Source organism: Elephas maximus, chromosome 12, assembly GCF_024166365.1.
Source record: "Elephas maximus indicus isolate mEleMax1 chromosome 12, mEleMax1 primary haplotype, whole genome shotgun sequence".
NCBI classification, from domain to species: Eukaryota; Metazoa; Chordata; class Mammalia; order Proboscidea; family Elephantidae; genus Elephas; species Elephas maximus.
The window spans coordinates 42,430,555-42,445,107 of NC_064830.1; the positions used below are offsets into that span (position 1 = coordinate 42,430,555).

At 53.2% G+C, this 14,553-nt stretch overlaps 1 protein-coding gene across 1 annotated transcript in view; it reads right to left on the reverse strand.

The window, feature by feature from the left end:
* ADCY3 (adenylate cyclase 3) overlaps positions 1-14,553 on the reverse strand; it is a 125,440-nt gene that overhangs the window by 29,058 nt on the left and 81,829 nt on the right. The window contains exons 4-7 of the mRNA XM_049902748.1: positions 2,853-2,983; positions 2,121-2,232; positions 1,826-1,953; positions 265-423 (exon numbers count right to left, since the gene is read on the reverse strand). Of these exons, the coding sequence (XP_049758705.1) occupies positions 265-423; positions 1,826-1,953; positions 2,121-2,232; positions 2,853-2,983 (530 nt within the window). The remainder of the gene's footprint in view (positions 1-264; positions 424-1,825; positions 1,954-2,120; positions 2,233-2,852; positions 2,984-14,553) is intronic.

A 14,553-nucleotide genomic window follows, 5' to 3' on the forward strand; every position in this document is an offset into this window, starting at 1 on the left:
GTGACATCGTCAGAGCCCAGCAGCAACACGTGTAAAGGGGCAGGAGGAGAACCACTGAGAGGTCCGGGCAGGGGAGGCCGCACCCAGCACAGGTCCCCATACAGGCCCGGGGGGCAGGAAGCGAAGGAAAGCTCACCTTCACCTGGTAGAGAAGGGCCCTTCTCTAAGACACCTTGTCCCTTATCAGGACCACAGCCCCGAGGGGTGGATGGGGACAGTCCCCTCCCCAGCCCTCCCACCTTCCCCCTCAGGGGGAGTGCTCACCCTGGGATGCCGCCTGACTCCATCTTGTTGGCCACGGTGACGTCGGTGGACCACACATCATACTGCCAGCGCTTCTGGCCCAGGACGCCACCCAACACGGTGCCCGTGTGCACCCCCACACGCATGTCCACCCCAGTCTTTGTCTTCTCCCGCACATACCTGCCCAGTACAAAGGAGGGGTCAGGCCATGGCCCTCAGCACCATGCCCCTCCCCCCCACAGGAGGGTTCTACACAGACCCACTCCCCCACAAGGCCGAGGGGAGCTTCCTCCTACTGACCGCCCCCAGCTTTCTGCCTGCATTTGAGGTAAATAACATGTAGGGGGTTAAACCAGGCCAGGGCCTGAGCCCAGGCTAAGATGAGGTTCAGCAATTCCAGGCCAGTGTCCCTTTTGAGGGGGGAGGTGTAAACAGCAGCATGGGACCTCCAGTTTCTCTCTTCTGTTAACAAGCATTTACTCATGTGTGCAAGTCACATTTCACTGAGCATCTAGGATGTGCCAGGCACTGTTCTAAGTGCTGCAGACAGAGAAAAAAAGAATAGCTGTGAGTGTCTCCTTGCTTGAGAACTCCAGGAAGTCACAAACAGGGCTCAGAAATCTGCCTGGTGGTGAGTGGGGTGGAAGTTAGTTTCTACACCTGAACTACTGCCCCCAGGGCAAAGGCAGCATTTGTTTCTTTATAGGTAGATACTTAGTCTGCAAGTTGTTAAAAATGTGAAGCCACTGCCGCCTCCGAGGTGGGAGGTGAAGAGTGGACCCGCTGTCCTGGCTTCCCTTTGTTGCAGGAGGAAAGGCCTCAGCAAGGAGGGTCCCTTTCCACTTCAGTGCTTGACGTCACCCAGGGTATACCCAGAAACCTCACATCCATGAGAAGGACCGTCCCTGGCCACCTGGCACAGTGACAGCAATGACAAGTGGGGGCAGATGGAGTTTAATGTCCTCACAGCTCATGGGAGGAGAGGGCTGCAGTGGAGACAAGAGCCCTGGTTGGGGGCACAGAGGCTGGAGTCCAGGCCCATGTCTGCCGCCACACACACAGTGTGGTCTCAGGAGTCGCTTCGCTGCTATCCTTTTGCTTCCTCATCTGAGAGAAGGGGGCAGCAATCCCTGAACCTCTCTGCCTCGGGAGTCATGTGAGAAAAAATGGTGAGAAGAGACAGAGGACACCTGGGAGGAAAACTCCATGCCTCCTGCAAAGGTGAGGGGGTGATGAATTTCATGATATGCGACTTCTAGCAGAAAAAGATAATGTGGATTAAGGCCGGAAAAGGATCCCCTAGAGGCTGGGGAAGTCTTGCACTTTCAGCTGTGATAAAGGTATGCCACATTCTGACTCCCTGAAGCCAGGGACAGAGCGACCTAACAACGCTACATCCCAATAGGCCAGCGTTGCACACCTCGAATGGATCCCTCTGTGGGTGCCTTGGGATGTTCTGGACCCACAGCAGGCTGGCGTCCTAACAGACCAGCATAGGCAGCCTGCTTCTTCAGCAGGGCCAGAACCACACACTCTGGGAGGCCCGTCCCTCCCAGAGGTCCCCTCAAGCACCCCCACTTACGAGATGGCCTCCACCATGGCCAGCCCCATGAGGATGGAGCAGACAGCGTGGTCCTCCCGGTAGTCAGGCAGGCCACAGATGCAGTAGTAACAGTCACCCAGGATCTTAATCCGCAGCTGGTGGTATTTCTGAAAGGGGAGGCATGCACTGATTCCCGAGTCCCTCCTGACCATGGAGGAGCAGGAAAGAAAGCAGAGGAAGGACAGGTGGGAGAAAACCTGGCAGACAGGGGAGCCAGCAGGGCCATGCGAGCAGCCCCCATCTTGAATGCCGGGTGAGGGTGGGGGGCACTTACCGCTGCCAGCTTGTCAAAGCGGGCAAAGAGCTCGTTGAGAAGCTTCACTAGCTCCTGCGCACTGCAGGCAGAGGACAGCTGGGTGAAGCCCACGATATCAGCAAAGAGGATGCTGCGGGGGAGGAAAGGCCACAGGTGCATAAGGCGCCAGTCAGCACTGCCAGCTCCTGCTCCCAACCCACAGGCAGCGGGATCACAGCTGAGTGCGGCTTGCCCAACCCCAAAGGCAGTGATAGCCTGGCCTTTTCAGGGCAAATGCAAAGCTCTGACACCACACGTCATCCTGTGGACTTCCTTTCAAGGGGCCTCCCTCCCCCAGGACCCCATCCGTCAGCCACCCCACACTGCCTCACTCTCCCTGCCCCGAGTTCAAGGCACGCTTTCTAGAATAAGCATGGGTTTTGGAATCAGAAGTCAAGGTTCTAGCCCCAGTGCTGGCTCCGAATGGTGGGAGACCTCACAGAATTCACTTCCCCTCTCTGAGTGTGCTTCTTTCTTTATAAAACGGTGGGTTGGACCAGAGTTAATCTAAGCACCTTTCAGCTCTAACACATCTGTCACAAGGCTTCTCCATAGCATAGGGGTGAGAAGTTGAGTGAAGGAGCTGAGGCTCACAGGCTGGGGGTGCCTTTGCTCCTAGCCCTCAGGGAACACTTTCAGACCCCACAGCACTGGGCAGATACCACAGAAGCTCAGGTCCCCATCCTGTCTGTCCTCGGGGGCTGGGTGTACCTGACGTTCTCGTGACGGTACATGTACATGGTGTTGAACTGCTGCTGGTCCTTCTGGCTCTCATCTTTCTTCATGTCCTTCAACATCTCGTCAGCCACGTGCTTGGGCAGGATGGAAAGCATAAGGTTCTCCTGTAAGCAGAAAGGGGAGGGTCAGTGGGGAAGCAGAACCTGGCCTGTAGTTTCCCAGGGCAAGCTCAGACACCTCTGGGAGGAAACAGCCTGGTCCTGCTGATAGATGTCAGCTAGGAACCTTGCTGAGGCCTGACAGCTCAGACCCACACCACAAGGCAGCCAGGGGCCCAGGGAGGGCTGTGAGAGTGCTGCAGAGATTGGGCGGAGTCAGAAATCCGGGGAACAAAGTCAGAATCTGGCTCTGGGCCTCTGACTTCTCCTCAAACTCATGAGAAGTGTGAGCACTGCTACGTCAGCCCACCCTCTTCTGCTCCTGCATGGTGAGCTCCCTAAGGGCAGAGGTCGTTGCTGAGTCCCTTGGTGTCACCCATCGTGACCTACCCAGAGCAATCAATCCTTCCAGAAATTCAACTTGATTGATGACCTACTACATACGAGGCACAATGCTAGGTGCCAGTGTACCAAGGGAATGAGAGACTTTCTATCCTCAGGGGATACAGGTAAGTACATCCACTGCAGAAGAGTGTAACAAGTACAGGCAGTCTCTGGGTTACAAGCGAGATCTGCTCATAGTTTGCCTTTAGGTCAAATTGGTAGGTAAGTCAGAACAGGTACATCTGGCTCTTAGCATAAGTTAGTAAAATGTTTGTCTTAGTATATAGTATATATTTTACCTTTCTATGCATATAAAACGCTTCGAATGTTTTCATGAGCATCACAAAGTAGTGCATGCTTTGGTTATTACAAATCATTGTATTTAACTCAAATTTTTAATACGATAGGCTTTATGGTAGTCTGTTCTTAAGGACCAGTTGTCCATAAGTTGGAGGTTCTTAACCTGGGGACTTACTGTACCATGATTAGAGAGGTGAGAGCCAAGGACTACCAAAGAAAGAAGGGAGGTATCAGAATCTGTCAGAGGAAGAAGGAAGGACTTACTAGAAGTGAGGTTGGAAGAGTCTTGACGAATGAGATGCTAAGGGCATTTCTTTTAAAGGGAACCACACACCCAAAGGCACGGAGAAAGAGAAATTATACCAGAGTGAAGGACCTGCAAGCAGTTCAGTGGCGGTAGAAGCAGTGAAAAATACACCTAGAAAGTAAGGCATGGGGGTCAGCAAACTACAGCCTGCAGGCCCAATCTGGCCACTGCCTATCTTCATAAATGAAGTCCTACTGGCACCCAGCCACACTCACTTGCTTACATATTGCCTATGTCTTTGTACAACCACAGCAGAGTTGAGTAGTTGCAACTGGATGGTCGACAAAACTGAAGATATTTACTGTTTGGCCCTTTGCTGACTTCTGATTGAGATTGTGAAGGGTCTTGTGTGCCAGGCAGGGAATCTGAAGTCCTTCCTGAGTGCTGTGGGAAGCTGTGGAGGACACTGGCAGAGGAGCGGACATATGTTTTAAGAAGATTATGCTGGAGAACAGATTCGGCTGTGGGGCAGCAACAGGAGCTACTGGGTAACCAAGACAGGAGGAGAGAGTGCCCAAGAGCACCAGGTAGGGGCTGGACCTCTGGGTGGAGCACAACCTGCAGGGTGTGGCGACTGCTTGGGTGTGAGGGTGATGGTTCTGTGGCTTGGGCATCTGGGAGGACGGTGCCAATCTCTGAAATAAGGAACAAAACAGGGAAAACAGATGCGGGGAAAGATGGGAGTTTGGTTTGGAAGACCTCCATGTAGAGCTGCCCTACAGGCGAGACATGTGGGCTGGCTCTGCAGGTCTGGACCCTGTGGCTGTGGGTGGGGAGTGAAGCTGGGGCTCGGTGTGAGCGGGGCAGAAGCTCAAGCAGAGGAAGCAGAGCCCGAGATGGAAATGGAAGAAAAGTGGTCAGAGGAGGAGAAGACAAAGCAAGCGAGCAGGTACCGCATCTGCCAGCTGAGAAGAGTCCCCGGAGAGGAACAACCAAAGCTGGAAGATGCTGCAGGGAGATCACTCCGGGGACAGAAAAATGCCCACTGGGTTTGAGAAGATGGGTCACCTGGTGACCGGGGGAGAATTCTGAGGAAAGTGAGGGTCACAGTGGGTGGAGAGGAAAGGAGAAAGCAGAGACAGGTGCAGACTGGCCTCAGGAAGTGGAGACGCATCTGGATGTAAGCTGGAGAGGAACGTGGGCTGACAGGCGGGGCTTTTAACAGCGGAAACACCTGGAAGGTGGTGCTGCCCTGGGCTGGACACAGAAGAGAAAGGAGACGATGGGCAGAACAAGGTGCTGGAGGGTGGGGAGTCAGAGGTGGTAGAGTCCCAGGCAGAAGGGTCTTGGCAGGAAGGGAACAATGCCCCTAGAGGGGGAAGGATGGGGCTGATGAAGGGAAGGGCCATTTGGTGAAGGATGACAGGGAGACACTTGAGGGAAAACTTCAAGTAGAGGTTTTGCAGGATAGAAGTTACAAAAGGTCAAGGGGCAAAAGGTCCATGGGAAGAAAGCACTAATGAGGCCCCCACAAAGAAGGGAGGTTGGCCTGGAGAACTGGAGAGGGGTCCAGGGGCTGAGATACAAAGGAAGCTGCCGAGAGGCCCAGTGGGAGGGGCCAGAGAGCTGCAGGGAGAGGTAATATGGCTGGAGAGCAGGTGTACCTGAGTGCCATGGTGGGCAGTGCTGGGTGACCTGGCCAGAGTGCTGCCATGAGGTCAGCTGCTGAGGGGAGTGGAGTGAGGCCAGTGGGGCTCTTGAGGTCAAGGAGCTCTGTGTCCAGAGTGAAGGGTTACCTGGGTCCAGAGTGGCCAGAACACCAAGAGCAGGCATCTCTGTCTTCAGGCCTGGGGTATGACCTGTCGTCACTAGACCACAGTGGGACTGAGGCTGGGTGACAAGGAGCCTGCAAGTCCCAGACTGAGGCAGAGACCCCAGCCTAGCAGGGTGAGGAGCAGGGACCCTCACCTCCCACCAAGGCCTGGGCAGGAGAGGAGGCTGTGCTCTCAGCCCCTGCTTTCTGTTGTGTTCACTGGGCCCTGGGGCTACAGAGAGCTGGGCTCAACCTGTGGTTCAGACACACTTGCTCTGGGGCAAGAGAGGGAGGCTGAGCCCAGGGACTGAGGACAGAACTGTGGGGACTCACACCCCTTCCTCTGGATGGGGCAGCCAGGCTCCCACAGGAGTCCAGGATTGTAGCCAGCTCTGTTCCATGCCCAGTAAACCACAGGGCAGCCCTGCCTTCTCCCAGAACACCTGCAGACCAGGAGCCCCCATCTGGCCCAGAGACCCCACCCTCCTATCTCTGTGTCCATAGGGAAAATGAATCATCTTTCTCGTGGTGAACCACACTTTTAGACAGAGGCGTGTCCCCCTCTGCCCACGAGCGCCAGAAGCATTTGCCGTGGCCGTTACTATATTCCTCCCATTTCCACAGCGACCTATTTCCACCATTAAAGACCTCACACGCACCATTACAGCTCAGGAATGAGAAACCAAAATAACCCCAGTGCACCCTGCCTGGTTCCACCTGAGCCTGGGGAGTAGCAACCAGGTCTCTTGGGCCCTGCAGCCCGGGCAAAGCAAGCGCATAAATCTCAGGAGGCCGCGGGGCTTGTGTAGTGAGGGGAGACCCCTGTGCAAAGGGGTGGGTGGATGTGAGGTGGACCTGAGGGCCTAACCTACCCAACCAGGCAGAGTGGGCAAAGCTCTCGGCTGGGGTACAAAGATGAGACTCAGGGACGGTTTTCAAGAAAAGCTGGAGACTGGCCCTGCCAGCTCCTGAAGGCCTCTGCTGGGAGACAGCGTGAGCAGAGCTGAGGGGCTGGCGGGAGACAGCGGGGGGCTCTCAGATTGGCTTGGGGTTGGGCCTCCTCTGGGTCAAGAATCCCAGGAATCCCCTTTACACCAGGTGTGTTACCCTAGGGTGATCAAGCCCCAGCAGAGGCAGTAGGGGTTGGTGGTCTGGAGCACACAGCCTGGCTCAGATCCCAGCCCTGCCAATGCACTGTGCTATGGGGCAAGTTACTTAACTTCCCCATGCCTCGGTTTTCTCATCTGTAAGACAAGAGAATAAAATGACGTGCTATTAGAAAGCACGCAGGACAATGCCTGACACATAGCGCTCAGTGTCGTGCAGCTGCTCTTAGCTCACTTGAGTGAAGTGTTACTGAGGCTGTTGAGACAGCGGATGTCTCGGAGAGATGAGGCCTAGTCTTCCTCTGGGCTTTGAAGTTGGTCCCAGGTCTATATATTAATAGTTCCAGTGGGAGGTCCCAGGGCCAACAGAAAACACTTTCAGTCACCTAGCCTGGCCTTACTGAGTTGTTTGGTGCAGGAGGAATGATGAAGGGGATACAAAGAAGGATCCCGCCTTCCATACAAGTAGCAGTCTGTCTGTCCTTCTCTCATATCCACATGCATGAGCACAGTATATGTTGGGGTGAGGAGTCCATGGATGTGTGAGGAGTCTGGGGAGGGCCCATCCGGGGGTGTGAGTAGGGATGGGAAAGGAACACTTAGGAAAGTCACTCACAGTCCTGTCCTGGTCTCCCCCAGCCTGCCTGCTGTAAGCCCAGTTCCCAGAGCCCACATGCTCAGGACTCTCCCCTAGAACTCTGTCCCTCCAGAAAAGCCCCTTTTGTGGGCTCCCTTTCAACCCTGGAAACATCAGAACCCAATCCAGTCCAGTGAGGTACTTCGCACCCCTGACCACAGCCCCAGTTTCCCCCCAAACACTCCCAGTCCTCCTCAGGGGCAGCCCAGCAGCCTGGGGCTCCACAATTGCCCCCCTATACAGGAGAAAGGCGGCAGCAGAAGCAAGAAATCAGTGCAGCCCTGAAGGCCAAACCCACATCAGGATGCCCACATCAGCGAGGAGGCCGTGAACTTGTTCCCTGGGGTGGGGTAGGGGGAATTCTCACTTTTTGCACTGTATATTTCTGTAACTTTTCCCAAGAGCATTTATGAGTTCTGAAAGCAGAAAAATATTAAATATTGGTTTTGGAAATAACAAGAAAGGAGCTGTGGTTGAATATAAAGCCTACTGAAATTTACTTGTGTGGTTCTTGGAAACCTTATAGGCAACCTCAAAAGGTTAAGTAGACATTCTGATAACAAGACGGGTTTTAAATAAGAAGTGGGTGTACACAGAAGAAAGGGCCAGTGGAGCTTGGCAGATGAGAAAGGGGTGAAAAGGGGCAGAGTGAAGGCGGTGCCAAGGAGGAGAATCACTCCTCCCTCCCCAGGCAGAAGCCCAAAAGGCTCACACTGCAACTCAAGGGGTTTTTGTAATAGTCTCTAAAAGGGTCTTCCTGGCATCAGACTCTGCTTGTCCTCCTCTTCAATCCACCCTCCGAATGGCCTCTGGCCGCGTGGCTGCTGCACCCAGCACCCACTAAGGCCCTTCTCACTGTGGCCCCACCTGCCTTCCTGGCCCCGTCTCCCACTGCTCTCCTCTGTGATGCAACCAGTGCAGGCAAGCTGAACCACTTGCTTTACTCTCTCCTCCCCTGTCCTCCTTTGCTTCTGGCCCCACTCCCTCCAGAACATCCATCCCACCCCCCTCCACTACAACCCTCCACGCCCACCTTGCACACCTCTCCCAGAAAGCCTCCCCTGGCCCCTGCCCAGGTGTGCCGCCCCTCCCTCCTCCTCTTTCACAGGCCTCTACTTGGTGCCTCGCCATTGAGGCAGGCCTTAATTGTTCTTACAGCTCAGAGTCCAAGCCCTTCCTGCATCCTTGAAGAGTGGGGTGATAGACATTGTTCTAGAAAAATGTTCATACACATAAGAACCAACCAAACCAAACCTACTGCTGTAGAATGGATTCTGACTCATAGTGACCCTACAGGACAGAGCAGAACTGCCCCATAGGGTTTCCAAGGCTATAAATGTTTATGGAACCAGACTGCCACATCTTCCTCCTGCAGAGACACTGGTGGGTTCAAACACATAGAGGCTCCTTGAAATCCATTCTCAAGGCCCAGGTGAAAGACCCCAACACCCATCACTGTGGGGAAGGAAGGGGGCTGGGATCCAAGTGCATTTGCCCAGTGGGACCCCCAGGGGGCAGTGGGTGGAAGAGAGGGGACTCAGCAGGACCGGAGCCAATGGATGTGCTGGTCTCCCCAGCACAGGGCAGAGCCTGCTCTTCCAAAAATAGCAGTTGCTATTTTTTTTTTTATATGCTTCAGGAGCCATAAGAATGTTCCAAGCCTTTGACCCACTAAAGGCCCTTCTTGGAATTTATCCAAAGGAAATAATCCCAAGGGAAAAAAAAAACATGTGTGTATGAGGACCTTCACTGCCACAGGACTTCTGGTTATGAAGAAGCAGTAAGCAGCCCAAAGGCCCAGCAGATGGTTGATTAAACTATGACACAGCCTCTGGGTGGAATATTACACAACCTTCAAAGTGGTGGTGATGAAAACTGTTATGAGAAGAAGATGATAACGGAGAAGGGCAGGCACAAAACGTACTCTGCAAAGGTGATACCGGGATTTACATGTGTGCAGACAAGTAAGGCCAAAGGAAATAAGCTAAAGAGCAAAGGGGAATTTGGAGAATGGAATTAAGAGAAACGTTTCAATGTTTTTCAAAGTTGCTATATGGTTGTTATATTGCTGGCGCTGCTTCTTCCTTTTTTTTTTTTTTTTTTAAATAGTTTTTAAATTAGAAATAAACACAAAGCTTGCAGTTGCCTCCAGCTGTGACCCTGACCCTGGCCCCAGCTTATCAGTAACTTCCACAGTTTTCTTAAAAAGGGAAGATCCTGCAGGGCCCTTGGGCTGGCTCCAGACTTCCAAGTCTGCTTGGACACAGACTAAAAGAAATCAAACCTATGGCCAGGTACAAAGCAAGAAGGGGCCCACAGACCCACAGCAAAAGTGAAGGAAGGCAGTCGCCTACTTAGGGAGCCAAATGACAGAACACTTATCCTGGCTGGCTTCTTTCTGCAGTTCTCATGAGTATAACACTACCGGCCAGGAGTCAAAGTCGTCCCCAACTCGCCTGACATTTTCATATCTACGATATCTTTTCCTATATGTGTAATACTGCCTCAAGTTTTCATGAGACCAAAGGGAGCCATGGAGAGGTTAAGTGGTTTGTCCCAAGTTGCTCAGAGGTAGTGGTAGACTTAGAACTAGAACCCAGGGCTCTTTGACCCCTGGCATGGGGCATGTTTTTCTTTTTCACCAAAGGTTGTGCTTTTTACACACCAATCCTCCTCTTGTCTGTTTTGGGTGTTGTTCTGCTGTGAATGTGAAGGTCCAAGAAGTGCCCAAACCTTATCTAGTGAGGACCTGACGATGCTGCCCTAGAAACCTCATTAGGCTTTCCTGCGGGGTCAGCCCCTACAGGCGTTCTGCCACCCCAGGCCTGGTCAGACCTGGCCAGCTACTCGTGAGGCAGGTCCTCCTTGCAGAAGAGGACCCAGCTGACAGCTCTGTGGGCACCTCAGTACAGTGGCCCCAGCAACATACCAACCACCTCTGGGTACCACTGGAGTGCTCCTGGCAGTCACAGTTGAGCAGAATCGAGGAAGAGAGCATGTTGCCAGGTGGACTTCAGGCAGGGGTTGGGGTTCACACTCAGCTCTGTGCCTGGCCAGACCCTGGGCCGGTCACTGGTCCTCCCTGAGCCTCACTCCCCCTCCTCACAGGCTGACGGAAGGCAAAGGCGTCAATGCTGCCAAGACCTGCCTCAGAGCAGACATCAATGACTGAGAGTAGACTCTGAATGTAACCAATGGGGCCAAATATGAGGGGCCTGAGGTGCTGGAACAGCCCTCAGCCCCTAACACTGGGCCTGCAGGCAAGAGGGGAGAACGTGCCTGTTCTGCCCACTCCTTAGGACAACTGGAGAAGCTAGCCAGTGCCCAGGCTGTGAAGTGCCACCCTACTTAAAATCATGGAAAAAATGCAGGGAATTTAAACTTTGAATCATTATTGATACTCTAAGAGGAAGGAGCAGAAACATGTGGAAAGTCCCTAGATGCTCAGATATGAGAAGGTGCCCTAGTTCAGCTGATCCATCCCACCGGACTTTAGGGCCTTACTAGGCGGTGGTGGTTCAGAGGCAGAATTCTCACTTCCACGTGAGAGACCCGGGTTCAATTCCCAGCCAAGGCACCTCATGTGAAGCTACCATCCGTCTCTCAGTGGAGGCTTGTGTGTTGCTATGATGCTGAACAAGTTTCAGGGAAGCCTCTAATACCATGTCTGACCTTCATGTTAAATCTAATAGCATCTCAGTGACTAGATTTGAACCAGATGCTAACCAAAAGGCTGGAGGTTCAAGTCCACCTAGAGGTACCTTAGAAAAAAGGTACGGCAATTTACCTCTGAAAAATTAGCCACTGAAAACCCTACGGAGCACAGTTCTACTCTGACATAAGTGACATACGTTCACCATGAATCGCAGCTGACTCGACGGCAACTGGTTTGGTAGGCCCCTTTTAGTTCTTTCCAGAAGATACAGAGGATGTGTTTATAAGATGTGTAGGTGGCGTGTCATTAGAACAATTGGTTGAGATGTTTTTTTAAGCCAGAGTGATCTGGTAAAATGCACAGGATGAAATTCAAATGAGGTAAATCTAATAATCTCTACTTGAGTCCCCAAAACCAACTGCAGGATAATAGGGGAGGCAGGGTTTACCAACATGGGGATGGGGGGAATCTAGTCACTGAGATGCTATTAGATTTAACATGAATTCACAGCATAAAGTGGGTGCCTAAAAAAACTGCCTGGCCTTGGGCTATGTGGACAGAAAAGATGGAGCTGCTCCCACAAGCCAGGTCTTTGGCCTTGGGCCACCCCTCAGGAAGGAAATCGATCACCTAGGGCTTGTCAGGGAGTGACCTCGAGGCGGGGAGGGTGCCTGCGTCAGGCATCTAGGGGGCTGAGGGGCTCAGCTGAGAGAAGCGAGGGTGCTGCAGGATGGGGGCAGTCCTCAATTCTGCGGAAAGCTGTGTGGCAAAGGGACGAGACCTGCTCTTCAGGGCCCACAAGAGAAAGCTGAGGAGGAGAGGGTGTAGGGGATAGACTGTTGTTTCTAGTGAAGGAAGGACTTTTAAGAGCCTACACAGTTCAGATAGGAACATGCTGCCCTGCGAGGTGGTACACGCCCATCCTGGATGCCCAGTGGGAAGGCTACAGAAGGGGGCCAGGCCCTGGGTGAGGAGTGGCACAGAGGACTCAAACTCTAGGAGCCGAGGCCAGGGCACTGAGATGTGGCTCTGCACAGACAGGAAGAAAGCAGGGTAAATGGCTGCACCATCTCTCCCAGCCCCGCAACGTTTGATTGTCATCTTAACACGCACAGCATGTCACAAGTCAGGGTCCTGACAAAAAAGAACCACCTGAGACTGGCTCAGAAGGAGAAGGAAGAGCAAGTCTCCAGAGTCTCTGGTAGTCTTCTTGGGTAGAGCAGAAGCCCACCCAGGTCCTGAGGAGAAGCACCCTGAGCTGCCCCAGGTGGGCAGTGTCCAGCCCTGGGAGGTGGCTTGGGGTGGGGAGTGTCCTGGTCCCTGGAGAAGAGGCCACAGCCTGGCCTGCAATTGCTTTCCTGCAAGCGGATTCACTGAGCTGCACAAGTGGGCCAGGAGCCCCTGCAGCCTGTGGGCAGGGCCTCCGCCAGACTCTGGGAAGGTACCAGTCAAGCCCCCTTCTCCTCTGGGTGACACCCTCCAGCCTCTCCTTGGCACTAGTTCAGGACAGAGACAGAGGAAGGAGACCAGCACCACTCCCAGGGACCCACACGGTTACAGCGAATGCTCTGATGAGGTGTTCAGAAGTTAATTACAGCAGGCGCCCGCGGGGATTGGAAAAATGAGCTTGGCTGAGGAGAAGCGAAGTTTCTACAGGGTCCTGGTAAAAGGGGCAGAGGGAAGGAGAGACATAAGTAAAGAGAGATGGACAGTGCCCAGGTGGCTGGGGGCAATGTGTCTGCGCAGTGTCTGTGTGGGGAATGCGTATGAAGTTGGTGTGTCTGTTTGTGGGGTGTGTATACCATGCATTATGTGTGTGCTGTGTGCTCACGTGTACACACAAATACACATCACTGCAACCCATCACAGGCAGTGAGCAGACCTGTAGCTGTTCCGAAAACCTGTCCATCCTGGTCCTGATTTATCCAGATTCTTGGAGCTTCCAGACCACTTGGAAGCAGAGGCCAAGTGAACCCCAGCAGGCACTTGCCCTGCTGGCCCGACCACCTAAGCAGACGCACTGTGGGAGGTAGGAAACGCAGAATAGGAGGACACCTTTCCCAGCTGAGAGGATGAAAGACCACGAAGTGGGACATCTGCCTGGCAGCAGCCATAGCCACGGTCACTGGAAGAATAGTCATGGTCATCTATGCAAGTCGAAGAGCTGGAATGGGCAGGAAGTCAGCCGCAGACAGAGTGCCTGGTCTCACAGGCTGAGTGCACCCAGTCTTTAGCCAGAGGCTATGGGAGTTCAGAGAAGGGAGAGGCTGCACCACTCAAAAACCGCTGTATCTTAAAAACAAGACTCCAGCACGAGAACAGGCCTCAGGTCAGAGACTCTCCAGTCAACATGCTCCAAGAGAAAAGCAAGGCCACACCTCATCTCAGTGTTGGGGGGCCCAGACTAACAAGTCAGCCTCAGGCCATGCCATCTCCAACAGCACAGAAATCATACAACCAGGATCAGCCCAGAGCACTTGCCCTGGCAGAGCTCGAGATGGGACACTGAGCAGGCGTGCCCTCTGCTCCCTGGCTGCAGTGCTTGTGCAGCCCCCGGAGGCGGGGGCCACTGTGTGGCCAAGTCTCAGGAGGCAGCCCTCTGGGCTCAAAGAAGACCACGTGTATGGCACCTGGAGCCCTTACCAAGAGCGCTTGGCCCAGAGCAGGTGCTCATTAGAGGTTTGCTGAGTTAATGAGCTGTCAGCTAGGAGACATGGCTCCAATGGGCCAGCCATCATCATCATAGCAGTGCTGACCGACAGAACTTTCTGCAGTCAAAGAAATGTTCTATAATCTGTGTTGTCCAATACGGTATCCACTAGCTACATATGGCTATTGAGCACTTACTTGAAACATGCTGGAACAACTAAGGACCTAATTTTTAAAATTTTATTTGATTTTAATTAATTTAAATTTAAATAGCCACATATGGCTATGACTACCATATTGGGCAGTGTAGCTCTAGAACATAGCAGCAAGTAAGCATACCATATGTGCCAACCCTGAGGGACAGATAGCAACAACCTGGAGCACTGTGTTGAGAAGGATGCTGAGGTCATATCCGTGATGGGGGGAAGGAAAAAGTGCTGTTGTGTCTGCTGCAGAAGCTCATGCCACCTGCTTCCATCCTTGTCCATCCTGGACGGCAGGCTGCTGGCCCAAGTCCCAAGAACCGAAGGTCAGATGCTGACAGCCGAATGCAGGATCCAGAGTAGAGCAAAAGCCCTGCCAGAAAATCCACCTATGCTGGATGCAGGCCACATCCCCAAGGAAATTCCCTTTCAGTTGACTGACTAGAAAATCCATCTATGTTGGATGCAGGCCACACCCCCAAGGAAATTCCCTTTAAGTTGACTTGACTACTCAGAGCAGATTCCATCAAGGAGGTGATCACATTATATCAGATCTCATCATTGAAGTGGCCCCACAGCCAC